The sequence below is a fragment of the Vanellus vanellus genome, assembly GCF_965231255.1.
Source record: "Vanellus vanellus genome assembly, chromosome: 3".
Taxonomy (NCBI): domain Eukaryota; kingdom Metazoa; phylum Chordata; class Aves; order Charadriiformes; family Charadriidae; genus Vanellus; species Vanellus vanellus.
In genome coordinates, this window is record NC_138907.1 from 27795333 (window position 1) to 27810686 (window position 15354).

The window sequence follows — 15354 nt, forward strand, 5'->3', positions numbered from 1 at the left end:
CTAGTCACAAATGCAACAGGCCCTGTAGATGATCACATTCAAGCAGTACTCAGCCAAGATGACAATAATTTCTGTAAGCGGAGCACCTCTTTGAAGCATGCTCTACTGGAGGGCCTTTCTCTTTCAGAACAGCTAGGCTTCAGCTTGGCTGCGGCTGGTGACTTCTGTTGGACTTCCACTGAGAGGCAGTCTTCTGCTGTGGAAGATCCTGTTTCATTAGTACCTTCTAAAAGAGTTTTTAGAAAGGAACCATCACTCTCCACTGTCATAATTAATATTTGCACAATTATGCCTATGTACATTGTGTTTTTAATGGATGCAGCATCTATTAAAAATACTGGAACCTAATCAAGTCGATCGACCCCCAGTCAAAGTACCATTTAGTTTGGTTGTTTGTTTGTTGTTTGGTGGGTTTGTTTTTTTTTAGTAATGGTAGAGGCAAGCAGTGCTTAAACATACAGGTCAGGAGGTAAGAGAGATACAAATTATACCTGCATCTTTCAAAACCATAGTTTGTAGCATTCTGTGGGCTATCTTCTGTGTTGACAGCAGGGTGAGACCCAGAAACATATCAGCTAAAGTGGGGAAGGTTTACTATTAACCTTGTTAAAACATTGTATTCTCTAGATTTCTTTTCTTTGATTTCTATCTGCTAATAAACCTGGGAAGAGTTAGGCTTTTTGGCAGAAGATAAAGGCAGTCTCATCAACTTTAATTATTGTTCCTGAATTTGAATAATATCTTTGCTTATGAAGTTAATGGCACAGGCTAAAAGTTATGGAAAGTTATACCCAAAGTTATAAAAAATGATACCCAGGAAGTTGTTATACTCATATTGAAATAATGGCATTGCAGTCTAATTTCTGTTTCTGGGGTCACCCACCTTTCTAGTTAAAATAAGATGCCTTTCACGTTACTAAACCACAGGATTTTTCTAACATTTTCTTCATGCAACCCAGAAGGAGAGACAATTAAATCATACAGCTTGCTTTCACCCTCTGCCTTCTTCCAAAGAAGCGTCATGTTCTGTATTCCTTAGGCATCAACAGTGCATGAATGAGAAACAGCGTGGGCTTTACTGATCTTCTAAGGAATATATAATTATTTTCTGTGTTTTAAGAACAATTACTTAAAAAGTGGCAAAGATATAAAAATAAATACAGTAAAAAGATGCAGCCTGCATATAGTAAGAGTACAATCAGATAAAGGGAAATTAAGCTTGTTCTTAGAATATTAGGAGGTGAAATTAATTTTCTAAAGGCCATCCTTTTACGATTCCCTCATAGCACTGGCTAAACCCATCTTTTTCAGTTCTGGCAATCTGTCTTTCCAGACGTGTATGTTCCCTTCATCTCAAAATTCCCCCAGAACTCCCTCCCAAACACAGTATGTAAGTAAATGCGATGATTTATAAACCCTTGAGGTTTCAGAAACAAGTGCTTATATAGTATGACTAATATGCGAGCGTGCGCTGCTGCCCCCTGATGCAGGGAACGTTAAATCTCTTTGAGAGTAGCCAGGCAAGGGCACGCAGCCCACCTTCTTTCTTATTACTGATATATGGCCATAGATGTATTTGTTACTGCTTAGACAGATATAAGATAATGTCTCTCCTTTGGGTAACTCAATATTTAAATTGTTAAGGGGAGAATGAGGAGAAGGAAGAAGAAAGAAATGAGACAAAAAAGGGAAAAAAACAACTATACGTACCTACTATGAGAGTGTTTAAAAATTATTAAGGAATATAAACTGTGAACTGGAACTCACTTTTAATGCACAGTTTTGTTGTAAGTTAGTACTGTTTGGCAAGTACTTCAGGCAGTTTTAACTTGGTTTGTCTTTCCTGCCTGTTTATTCCCCTCCCTCCCGTGCATTGTCTAAATTTGGGAGCGTAAACCATCTGGAGCAGAGACTTCCTCAGCAGGATTTGCTGGTGTAGGTTCCTGCAGGGTGGGTCCTTATCTCTGTGAAGGCTGACAGAGGGTGCGAGGTGGAAGAAAATACTTAGTTTGTGCGTGACACTTGGGTCTATCTGCACCAAAACTGGCAGCAAGAAAAGGAAGGTGTTGTGTGAAGCCCTCACCGTGGCTCATGCCGTCGCTCAGGTGCCGTGTGGCTGCACATACAAAGTTAGACACGTCTGCTCAGTTTTGGGCCCGGCTGTAATTACAGCAGTGCAGTGCCGACACACAGGCGAGCCCGTGGGTACGACAGCGGTACAACAGGTTTTTGGAACGACCTCATAGGAAGCAGAGCGCCTGTATTAACCTACAGTGAAACAGAGTTACAGGAGATGATTTGTTTGCAGTTTTTGGTGGTGGTGACTTCTTTTTTTTAAGTTGCAAACCTGGAGCTCTACCTGAGCCACGACGCTGCAGCCTGGGCAGTGTGCGGCCCCTCTGGTAGCCAGGGAAGGAGGACAGCTGAGCAACAGGATTGAGAGCTCCTGCAACCTAGTAACATTTGTCTCAAAGCTTTAGTTGCCAGACTCACATAATTTATTGGGGGTGTTTGTTTTTTTTTCCTTTTCACCTACGCGGGGTGCCGGGGGGAGGGGGGCCCTCCCGGGAAGCCCTCGCCGCCCCCTCGCCCAGGGGCAGCGCTGACAGGCCGGGCCTCTGAGGGCTTCAGCCGTGGCGGCCACCCGGCTTTGCCAGCGAGACCAAAGGTGCCCCCTTCGTCCCCGTCCCGGGCATCGCTTCACGTTGGAGAGGAGAAGGGCAAACGACGGCGTGAAGGCGGCCGGGGCGCGGGGTGCCGAGCCGCCGGCCCTTCCCGGCGCCGGGCTGGGCCCTCGCAGGGTCCCGCACCGGGGTCCCGCACCAGGGCCCCGGGCAATGGGCGCCGTCTCCTAGGAGACCAGGAGGGCTGTGTCGGGGATGGACTACAACTCCCAGAATGCCCCGCGGACGATGACGTAAGTCGGGGGCGTGGCGGAAGTTGTTTCCGGGCAGAGCGGCCGGCCGGGCCCGGTTCCGGGTGTCCCTGCTTTGGCGGCGGCGGCGGCGGCGGCGGCGGCGTGGGGAGGGGGGGGGAGAGAAGATGGCGGCGGACTTGGAGGCGGAGGTGCAGGCCATTGACAAGAGCCTGCTGGAGTGCTCCGCCGAGGAGATCGCCGTGGTGAGGCGGCGGGCCCGGGGCGGAAGGGCGAGAAGTGGTTGGGGCGGGGGAAGGAGCTGGGGCTGGTGAGGCCAGCGGGCGGCACCGGCCTGCCCCGACCGGCGGTGGGGCCGTGAGGGCCGGGGCAAGGCTGGGCCCGGCGGGGGGGGTTGGGGGGGGGGCGAGCAGGCCCTCCATGAGGGCTGACTGTGAGGGCAGCCCTGGCTGGCGGCGGCGTCCCTCTCTGGCCTCGGCCCACTGTTGTCGCCAGCGTCGCTGTTGCAGCAGCCGAAATCGGTGGCAGGCAGCAGCAGCCAGCTTTTCCTGTTGTTCCGGCTGGCGCGGGTGGCTCCCCAGCAAGCCGCCAGGACGTGGTCACCCCCAAGCCCAGGGGTTCTCGCCTTCTCCACGCCGCTGGGAGGTTCAGCTCTCCTGCCTAGCTTGCTGCCTGTTTTCACAGCTCTCTGCCGGCAGTCGTACTTCGACGGGAGAAGATCCCCCCCCCCCCCCCCCCCTTCGTTTAGGTAGATGTCTGGCCCCAAATATGCTTTGTAGTGTTGAAGTTTCGTTACAGGATTTTTCTTTCTTCCCCCGTATTTAAGATGCAGTTCTGGCAAAAGATTGCACTAGTTAAGTTTAGGACTATTGGTATGGGACGTTTGTAGAGGAAATTCTGGTAAAATCAATGTAATATTCGAAGTAATCTACTTTTTCTTTATATACTTTTCTTGCTTTTATGAAGAGTAGTTGAAAGGGAAGAGGAGTGAAGTCTTGAGGGTAAAGTTTTCAGAGAAACTTTTGTTTCTTGTGTAAACGCCAGACACTCGTGCATTTGAGGAACTGGATTTATATGTTAAAATTTTGGGGCTGCTTATGTGCATATCTGTAGGATAAGACCTTGAAGAGCTGTCTGTGTGTATTTCAATTAGAGTTGCGTTGGCTGCTTTCCAAAAGAAAATAAAAGACTGCTATAATTCAGATTATCCTCAGATTATGCTGGTATATCAACGGTGCAGACAAAGGTGTGATTAGATGGGCAACTGTGCAGTTAGCCGTATCCTAGCTAGTTTAGCTCCAGGATTAGTCTTCCTTCCCCTCAACAGGAAAACCAGTAATTCTGTCAAACACTTCATAAAGTAGCCCAAACTGAGCCCAAAGTACCTTGTCTGTTTGAGTAGCAGATGGATTTTTTTGAGTCACACCGTAGATAAACCCAAGGCAAACATGTACCAAGTGGAACGCATTTAGGAATTTACTATAGGTTCAAGTGCCAGCTTAAATTTAGTCAATTCTTTCTCATTTTTGTTCTCTGTTATTACCAGCATAAGCTACAGTTCTGAGATCTATCACTCTCAAATCTACAATATGCTATCAACTAAATGCTGCTGGCACTGCCTGATTCTATATGTAAACAACTTGGGTTTTAGCATTGTTTTTCTCCCTCCTTTGTTGATAGAATTACTTTGCTGATAGCCCAATATTAACAAAAAAAATGCCAGCCCAAAGCAGTAGTAGCACTTTGGCTTCAGTTTCTCATCGCAACAACTTAAAGATAAACATCCAAAGAACAAAGATCAAAAGAATAAATTATCTGTAACAGGACATAACACTACATTGCAAATATTTATTTGTGTACCTAAGAAAAACATAAATTGTACCTTTTAGCTTTTAAAACCGTAAACTGAGTTGGTTTATGGCTTGCCTTACATGTTTTGTTCTCATAGTATCTCTTACTTAAATACGTATTTAATAGAAACCCTGATGAACCATTAGGTATTTACTTATGTAAAATGTTATTTGATCAGCTTTTAGTTTTTGTGGGTTGTTTTGGTTTTGGGTTTGTTTTTTTTTTTTACAGAGGAGTCCAAAATTTCTGCGGGAGAGTAAGTCTGAGGGGGGAGCAAGTTAAGAGGAATATACTTCTCTTTTTAATAAAAACCTCTCTTACATTAGATTTTCTTACATGTGGCTTCAGGTTAGAAGATAAACAAATACAAATTGAAAATCTAAACTTGCCTAAATACAAAATGCTTTTGTTAAAGAACAAATTCCAAAGTTTTGAGTAGTATTGCTGGAGTTCAGTGTCTCCCAGGTAGTGATTTAAAAAGGCAGCGTAACAAATGGATGCATATGTACATATTTCTAGTAACAATTTTACATGCACAACAGTATTTTCAGTTGCCTTTCTGGTAGCTCTTGGAGTGACATCTGTTTCCTTGTCCTAGTAGCCTGTACTTCCTTCTGATATTCTTTTTAACCAGAGTCTGATTTTCAAAACTTTATGCACAGTTATGTCTGTAGAACTGGCTCCACAAAAAGATGTAGGTATGATGACGTTCAGTGTTGCCACACCTAACTTTCAGACAACTACTCCCAGAATTTTGGGGATGGGAAAGCCATTTACTCGAGGAACAAGAATTTTCTCTGGCTAGGTATTTGTCTGAGCTTGTAGTGTAGCTAATATGCACTGTGTATTTTCTGGATAGAAATTAGAAATGTACTGCTGAATTAAAAGACTGAAATTAAAGGTATTTTGCTGAGAACAATGCAGGTGTAATAACTAATGTATGCCCTAGAAAAAAATCTAAAAATGATCTTCTTAATTGGAAATCATGGAAGAAATGAAGCCAGTTTCACTGTGATTGTGTTGGTTCCTGGTGATAGTAGGTATTTGGCACAAATGATGAAAGGAGAGGAAGAGATTAATGAGCTGGGGGAAAAACCGAATCAATTCTTAGTAATGCAAACTTTTTTTTTTTTTTTTTTTCATTTTTGTGCGGTATTCTCTGAATCCTGGGGGGAACGATGAGGTTATCTGTAAATTTCTGTATTGTTGGATACAGCTTCTCAGCAACCTCTTCCCACGGACTTCCTTGGAAAAAATGGGGGCTTTGAGTGTCAAAGTTCGATCAACGTGGAAAGATTTAGTAGGTTGATTATGATTTTGAGAAGTCAAACTTAAGGAAAGAGAAGTGAGGAAAGCATATTATTCTATTAAGAGCTGTAATGGCAAATAAGTTTTTTGTTTATATGAAGTTCTGCTTCAGAAAATGTAGTCTAGTAAATGAAAATGCTACGGTATATTTAAAAAAAAAAGAAAAAATGCAGCCATTCTTAAATGGCACAAATGATCTGCTGACTCTATGTCTGTATCCTGAAGAATTTACAACTGTGTTGTCTCAAACATAAGTCCTTTAGAATAAGTCATAAATAATTCAGAGTAAATCAAGCTGTAACATTTAATTACCAAACCCATTTATTTTGGTATAATTAATTCTTGGTTTTCATGTACAGTTTTAGGTTGATTCTGAATTCTTTTTCTGAAGTTGCCAGGGGGTATCTGGTTGTCATATTTACAATGAGAAATGGCATACTAAGGCTGTTTATGTAACAAAGGATTTAATCAGTGCACACTTGCAGTATGTGCTTGTTCCCATTTGTTCTAAAAACCTTGCAGCCTTAATTTACAATTTAAACCTTTATAAAATTGTAATCCACAAGGCAGAAATAACACAAATGTTGTCCTAGCGTTTTTTTTTTTTTACTCTGTGTATGTATACAAGGGGAAAAAAGTCTAGAAAAGAGCTGTGAGGTTTTCAGTGGCCTATAGCTGGTACAGTAGTTTGATGGCTTTTGAAAACTCTGTCAACATTGTTTTTTACAATTGATTGACTAAGAGAATTCGTGGATCTAACATCACATTTGAAACAGTAATTCAGATAAGTTATTTTGGTGGTGGGACATCCCCCCCCTCATTTTCATAGGTAATTTGTTGAAATTAAATGAGAGGGACTGTTACTTAATGCTGTGTTTGCCGTTCTCCTTGTACTTTTTGTCTTTGCCTCTTCCTTGCCAACTCCAGGCTTCCACTGCATCTCTGTGTCCCCAGCTGGCAGCATCAGTCTGCGCTCCAAAGAAATGCAACCAGCATAGTCTAGGCCTTCTCATAAAAGTCACTGATAAAGTTGAGAAGTTTTACTGGTCATGCATCCGAGAGGAAATTTTTTAAGAATTTGCGCTCTTATCTTTTGATTTTTGAAAAGAATTTGTATGTCAAAAGGATAAAATGTGCAAGCAGGGAAAAAAATTATTCCTTTCTTAATGTCTTCTGTGATCATCTAGACTTCACGCTTAGAAGGAAGCATGACTTTCTAGTTTTGCAATGTCATTTTAGATTTAGAAATAAAGAAGTCATTTTGATGGATAGAACTATGTTTGGTGTTTTTATTAATGAACAATTTGTTTTCTCATTCCTTTTAATTTAAAAGAAATGGCTGCAAGCAAATGACCTTCAGAAAGAAGTATACCAGCATCTGGCCTATTATGTACCAAAAATTTACTGCAGGGGGCCTAACCCTGCCCCACAAAGAGAAGACATGCTGGCACAACATGTTTTGTTGGGACCAATGGAATGGTATCTTTGTGGCGAAGATCCTGCATTTGGTTTTCCAAAGCTTGAGCAAGCGAACAAACCTTCCCATCTCTGTGGCCGCGTTTTTAAAGTGGGAGAACCTACGTATTCTTGCAGGTAGTTCAACTTAGCATTGTGAAGTATTTATAATTTGTGAAGTCATAGAACACTTTTTGATAAGAATATACTGTCCTAATGAAAAGTTAATACCCCAAATGTATTTTTAAAGTAACCTTGCAGTATTTCATGACAGGTGGGACCATGGGAAAATTAACACACTACAGATTTGTAAATGGAAAAATATTAATTAGTGTAATGAAGGGTGTTTTCTGTACAAAAGAAATGCAAGATTAAGAAAGTGGTTAGGGAGAACAGTGTGATCAGAAGTAAGCGGGCAGGCATATGTGCATGTAATTCAGGTGTTAAATATCAGTTGTTAGTGTTGATCCTGTATTTTAGACCTCTCTCCATGACCTGTTCCTTCCCTAACTGTATCTCTAAATTTCTCGAAAAATACCATTTTACTTGAAAGAGGACAGTAAGTTAATAACCAATTACAAGTATTTTAAAAATCTTCAGGTTTGAGCCAGTGTATTACTAGCTGTATATTACTAGCTGTGAAAAAGTGGAGAGATCTGGGTAGGGATGCTGAAGACTATCAGAGGTTATTAAAAGAATTTCCACAGTTTCTTTAGTACCTTTTAGTAAAATCTGGTCCCAAAGAACTGAAAAACCAAACCTCAGAACTAGTGTTTTAATTCAAGTCAAATTGCGTTGCAGCCTAGAAGTAATATGTTAGTGATCAAGTACTCTTCATGTGGACTAATGAAAACTGTGGGAGTTCTGCTAATTTCTTCTAAACACTTGCTTTTTCAAGACCAACAACTCAGTATGTAAAGTATATCCTTGAGAATACTGTCAGGTATGATGAAAACATAGAACAATGCAATCCGTCAGTGTAGAATTTAGAGAATGGGTGAATATACTGTTCATATTCAGGGTCCTTGTTGCATTAGAAAAATGATTTAAATGCAGTAATATAATCATAATGTCATTCAGATTAGAAACGATGTCTTGGTAGTCCATCTTGTCCAATCTTCTGCTCAAGTCAGGGTCAACAGTGAATACAGAATATTTTTGCTGTTGCTGCTATCAAGATGGAGTCTCATCTTCTTTTGATTAAGTACTGAACATAGTTGTAAAATTGTTAATGTTTCTTGTTCTGCGATAATAATTTTCTTTGACTCCTAGCTGATAATTAAGAATAATAGGAGTTTAAATTAAACTTTTGTGGGATACAGAAAAGAATTGTTTTCTGAGTTCATGAAATACATTAAAAGCAGGTTTTTTTTGTCCAGTTGTGAAGCTTACAGGTCTGCCTCTAATTTAGGTATAAGCACTCTTATTTGAGAAAATACTTGGCGAGTGGTACCGAGTTTGTAAGTATATTGCCATAAGTTGAGTGCTGTGAAGAATCGATACCTGATATTGTAGAATTGATCTACCCAATCATGTAGGCATATTGTTATAATAAGTGTTTTTAAACTTTTTTTTAGTTAAAAAAAAAAAAAGAAATGTCATGAATATTAATTACTCTAAACTAGAAGAGCTTTGTGGAACTTGTATTTGACATTTTTACCTTTAGTGGCTGTTCTGGAGAAAACAAACGTGAAAATGGTACTTTATGCATAGTAAGTCATGATTACCTGATTGTCTTTCAGTGATAACCTGGTTTAATTTATTTGGTGAAATGAAATTAAGAGAATTCTTGATAATAACATTTCCTAGGATCTCTGGTGTTTTCTTTTGAACAAAATAAGTTTGTTCTCTGAATTCTTGCTTTGATAATAACCTTCATAAGACATTCATTTTCTTGGTAGTTATTTTTACATTGCAAAACCTGACTCATTTAATCTTGAGGTGTCTTAAAGTCAGTTGTATTACACAGGTTCATGTATTTTCAGTGTTTCTCAGGAAGACAGTTAAATATAATGCAGAATTGTCTCATTCACTTGTTCAACCCCTTTTGCTAGAAATATTACTTCTATCTATTATAGCAGTGCTTGTAGACAGGACCTTACTATAGTCTCTGGTCTGGTTGAGGAAATTGTGTTCTTGGACCTCTTCAGTGAGCTTGTAGGGCTAAGCTTAGAAGTGGAGGTTTCATCTAATCTGTTGTGCGCTATCTTTCCAATGTTCAGTAAAAAAAAAAGTCTTCTCTGATTGCTGGAGATTGTTAATGCTCGTACTCTGTACTGGAGAGAACTTGTTTGAGTTTATACTGTATACCTGTCTGTACTGTGTTCTGTAATTCATCAGTTTACTTGCTTATATACTTGTCTCATCTTTTGAAGGCAGTGGCTATATTGCCTAAATATACATGCTACCCAGACAATATTTTAAAGCCTCTTCTGTTATGAGAACAGATTTTTTTATTCTTCGTTTCCCCCTACTTGGGAGCCATCCCTTTCCTCTTTCAGAATAATATATACATTAGTCAGAAGGCTCATATTGGTGACATCTGAAAATTACCTGTTGTAAAATATGTAATTATAGGCAAAAACATTTGTTTAATGCTTCTCTTTTTTTTTTTTTTTTTTTTGTTGTTGTTGCTGTTTTCAGAGACTGTGCAGTTGACCCAACTTGTGTGTTATGCATGGAGTGCTTTCTTGGAAGTATTCATAGAGAGCACCGATACAGGGTTAGTAATGCTGCTGGAATATATGATGTAGTCATTAATAATTTTGTATGTGTATGAAACTGCTTGTTTAAAGTTGAAGAATGTATACATAATCTGAAAATGTTGGATGAACATAAAATTTTGAATTATGTCTGCAATAATTTTATAAGAACTTAAGTGTTTTGATCCAAGTGTAAATTCTGAAAGTTAACACTTTAAAATATTGAGCAATTAAATTTTATGCACAACAGTTAAGCTTACAAATGTATGTTATTTTTAACACATGCCCTTTAGCGAATTTTACAGCATTACAGTTGCTTTTTGACTTGCTTTGACCTTGATGTTTGACTGTTTTTAAAAGGTACTGAAAAACCTTTATTAAGAAACCACTTCTATTTAAAACTTATTTCCTTTAAACGTCTGATTTGTTATCAAATTCTGTACAATAGCAGGATTTTTTTTTTGTTTTTTAGACATAAAGTTAAAATAGAAACCTAAAACTGTAGATGCTCTTTATTTTTGTAATATACTGCTGTTAGTAATACACACTAGTTAAAAAAATCCTATAAACAAAACCAAGAAGGCTCTGGGGTGGTTTTTAAACTAAGAAGCTAAGTGAAAACTACCAGTGTGACCTTTCTGGAAATCTGTTTTTGATGATACTGCCCTGCTGTTAATGTAAATCTGATCACTGCATGTTTACCCTGAGCACTAGGATTTAGGAAAAAAAACCACACAACCCAAACACAACAGCTTGCCCCAAAAAACCCAACCCAATTTGCTGATATCAGCATACTTCCTGTATGTAGGTTTTTAGTTTGCAAGCTTAGTGAATTAGCAAGTCTAGGTGACATCCAAAAGTATATGCAAATGTTCTTTCAAATGACCCGTCTAAATTTGTTGATACTGTAGGGTGTACCTGTATGTACAGAATGCACCTGTATGCCAAAAATAGGTGAAAGAATAATTCTTCTATGAATCAGTTAATATTTGTGGTTCAAAAAAGTATTATTCACTTATTAATTTGAAGTGATCTTAGCTTTAAAATCAGTTTTATTAAAACAGTGTAAATGTATCATTACAGTCTCCAGATACCTTTTTCTATGCTTCCTAAGACTTATGTGGACAGCTTGTAAATTTCGGCTGTAAACTCCTGTTACTGTAAACAGCACATCTTTTACACTCTGCGTAATAGTGCTATGTGAAAGGATTTAGCTTTGTTCAGATTAAAAATGTGAGAATCTGAAATAGTACAGCTGGCATTGCAAGTAATAGATTCAGAAAAACTGAAAACCAGAAAAAACCCACAGCCTTCAGGTGGAGCAGAATGGGGGTGTTTGAAGCTCCCCTCCCCGTCTTTATTTTTGGCATTGGCAGACCAATGAAGTAGATAAACTTTCAGCCATCATAGAAGCAGGCATGGTTTCACTGTGCTTTTTTGACAGGATACTAGCTAAAGCTATCAGGTGTTTTGATCGTGCTTTTGTAGATTATCTGTGATTACTCATTTCTTAATGTGCATGTATGTATATGCATATTCACGTGAACTGTTCTGTTGTTAAATAATTTTAGATGACAACATCAGGTGGAGGAGGTTTCTGTGACTGTGGTGATACAGAAGCTTGGAAAGAAGGTCCTTACTGTCAAAAGCATGAACTGAACACTTCAGAGACTGCAGAAGAAGAGGTAATAACAATTGAGGCTTCATGTTTCAAAACATTAACTGTGTATATGTGTTCATATGTGTGTATGTATGTGATCATTCATGTGAGGTTATTTTTATTCTTGTATACCATGCATGAGTGATGGGAGGAAATTTAATAGTAATGTTTGAACCACACTGTGTTAGACAAAATTAATATCTAACTTTAAGGGGTTATTTTGAATGACATTTTCTACTTGAAGGCTTTATTTTGTATGTTCTTGGTTGCCTCTGTAGCTGTAGTTCTATTTCTTTGTTTTTCTGTCTTATTCTGAAAGGTGAAGGGAATCTGCCATTTGGGGAAAAAAACAAAAGTCTGTATGTTATCATGTGCATAAAGAAGCCAAATTAAGCTGTCTGTGCAACGTATGTTCTGATTCTTATTAAAGTAAAATGCACAGATTTTTTAAACTCAAAATTACTTGCTCTTACAGGAAAGCTGTAACGGAGATATAAGATAGATGTCTATAAAAGCTTGTTTGGTATAGAAGCATAAAATCATTTGAGTTGGAAGGGGCCTTTAAGATCATCAGGTCCAACCACTAACCTAGCATTGCCAAGTCCATCACTAAACCATGTCCCTAAGCACCACATCTACACGTCTTTTATATATCTCCAGGGAGGGTGACTCAACCGCTTCCCTGGGCAGCCTGTTCCAATACTTGATAACCCTTCCAGTGAAGAAATTTTTTCTAATATTCAGTCTAAACCTCCCCTAGTGCAACTTGAGACCATTTCCTCTTGTCCTATTGCTTGTTACTTGGGAGAAGAGACCGATCCCCACCTCGCTACAACCTCCTTTCAGGTAGTTGTAGAGAGCGATAAGGTCTCCCCTCAGCCTCCTTTTCTCCAGGCATAACACCTCCAGTTCCCTCTGCCACTCCTTATAAGAAGGTAAATAGAGAACATATCTTCACCATTTCTCATAGTATAACAACTTGAACATATTAAATGCAAAAATATGTGCTAATTAGAGTATGAATTCAAGCTGTTGCACTAACTGTTACAAAACACCATTGTTAAAATTGTATATATATTCAAAAGGAAATATAACGTGTTTGTGGAGGGAAAAAATGATCAATGGCCATTTAAAATTGTAGATACCATCTTTCGTGTGGGAAGTATTAGCGTCTGAAGTTACTGGAGAACAGAGGAGCATTCTGTCCTTTTCTTATAGTCAACCCTTCTCAGGAATGAGCGTGGCTAGTTTGGCTTCTGATCTAGCCACTTATGTCTTTTATTATGGAATATAATCTCTGTAAGATTTTTGTTTTTTAAAGTAAAATATAGGGCAAATTTTTGTAGCAATTTTGCTGATCTGATGTTTTAAGTGAAGCAACTGTATCTGTATTTGCAGTGACCTTCTAAAATCTGTTCTCACTATCTCAACCCTAAGACTGTAGTGCTGCTGCATGGACTCACCACTTCATTTACGTGCCAGTTTACATTAGTGGGCACTCTTAGAAAAGTGTTGTTCTGGAGTCTTGGGTGGACTGCTACTTCTGTGTCCAAAAATACACTGTGAGTGACAGAAAAATCAAGGTACTGGGCAGGCTTTGTGTTTCTTTCCTGTGAGTGATGGGGATTGAGCTCTCTTATGTTACGCAGTGTTGTGTTTGAGGTAGGTCAAGTATCATTTGTTGAGCATTATCAGAGCCTGTTTTCTGCCTTGCCCAGATACGCGTCTTTGTTGAAAGTGCTGGGAATGGAGGCAGCGCTGCTGCTTAAGGTTTGCCTTTGCTTTTGGTGACTTTTTTGTTCTCCATACCCTAGATAAGTTTTAATTGAAGCAAAAAAAAAAAAAAAGGGAGAAATGGCAGTTATTAACATTCCTGTAAAGCTTCCAAATATTCCCAGAGTCCTGGGGCGGGGGGGGGCTGTGTGGATTAACTTCACTGGTACAGGTGCATTACTGATTGTCAAGGGCTTGCTGTAGATAATGCAGACCTAAGTTCCGAAAAGATTGTGGCCATTTTTGTACAACATAAACTGTAGTGAAACACAGAATTTGGTATTAGATAATCCTAAAACAGAAATTGGGTTACTGTTAAATATTTTAATTGGCTATCAATTATACATACTTCAAAATATCAAACGATGAATTGAGTCAGTGACCCAATGTATAGTTTATGTCCAGGTGACCTGCAGGGCATGCATTGTTCCCGTTCCAGCTTTGTAGAAGAGGGACTAGTTGTTCTGAACATCAGAAATTTGAAATAGTAGAAGTATCCTTTCAGAGAACAGGTTTTTAATGTTTCCTATTCACACACAAGTCCCTTGAAATGGATTGGAAGGAAATGGTGGTGGTACCTGTACTACCTGATCCAGAGTTGGCAGTGGTTCTCATTTGCTGCTCCAAGTAGTGCCTTTGACTTTGCAGACTGAGGCAGCACTCTTCCTCCTCCCTCTCCTCATTTCAGTTTCCCCACCTGCAGCAGCAGCCATTCTGCTCTGACAAGAGCCATTTCCCAAAAGGGGAACATCTGTCTGTGAACAAGACTGAGCCATAGGCAAATCATTATGAAATACCTAGTTACATTTAAGCATTTAATTGTTTATATACCGCAGCATGTAAGAGACATGCGTCATAAAATATGATCCCAGTGTACTGGATGTTGTATAAGCTTGGATAGATAAGACTTCTGCCTCTAAATGCGTGCTGCATGTAAAACAAGGCAATAGATGCATTGTTGTTTGTATTCTGCAGTTTACTAATATTAGTAAGTGGAACAAAAGACACAGTGATTTCAAATTATGTTTTTGAAGGTGTCACGGAAAAAGATTTTAATACAGCTAAGGTTAGAAGTTCTTCAGAAGAACTATCTTAGAAGGTGTGCAAAAGTGGGAAAAATGAAAGTGAAAATGAAGTGTGTGAAAAATTAAGTGGGTGATCAGAGAGGCAAGTTAACATTTAGGTAGTGTTAGATTACTGCTTTGGTGATTGTCAGTGAAGAACTGGAAGAAGAAAACAGGATGATTATTGACTATTCCTTTCAAATGTAAAGTCATTTAAATAAAGACATGATTAAAGATGCTACATCATCTTTGACAAAGAGAGGTGCAAATTTGACAATCCCTGTTTCGAATGTCATCTAATTTCTCAATTGCTATTTATATTTATTTTCCAGGATCCTCTTGTGCACTTACCAGAAGATATGGTGGCAAGAGCTTATAATATTTTTGCCATCACATTTAAATATGCAGTAGATATATTAACATGGGAAAAGGAAAATGAATTGCCTGGCCTAGAAATGATGTAAGTATAATATTTGTCTTCTGCCTTTTAAAGGATTGGAGATATTTACAATAGAAAAGGCAAATTCTGATTTTAAGTCTCTTTTTGCCATAGTGATGATGAAACAATGTTTTTTATACCTTTGTTTTCTTAAAATCGAAAAGGAAGTATTAGTAAAATACAATACTTTAAAACAAGTGGCAGGATAATTTCTTATGTACTTTTGG

The 15354-nt window shown here is 39.1% G+C and overlaps 1 protein-coding gene across 1 annotated transcript in view; it reads left to right on the forward strand.

The window, feature by feature from the left end:
* Positions 1-3028: 3028 nt before the first annotated feature.
* Positions 3029-15354, forward strand: part of UBR2 (ubiquitin protein ligase E3 component n-recognin 2) — a 61002-nt gene continuing 48676 nt past the window's right edge. Inside the window, exons 1-5 of the mRNA XM_082480588.1 lie at positions 3029-3120; positions 7368-7627; positions 10133-10211; positions 11763-11876; positions 15021-15148. Of these exons, the coding sequence (XP_082336714.1) occupies positions 3043-3120; positions 7368-7627; positions 10133-10211; positions 11763-11876; positions 15021-15148 (659 nt within the window). The 5' untranslated portion in view covers positions 3029-3042. The remainder of the gene's footprint in view (positions 3121-7367; positions 7628-10132; positions 10212-11762; positions 11877-15020; positions 15149-15354) is intronic.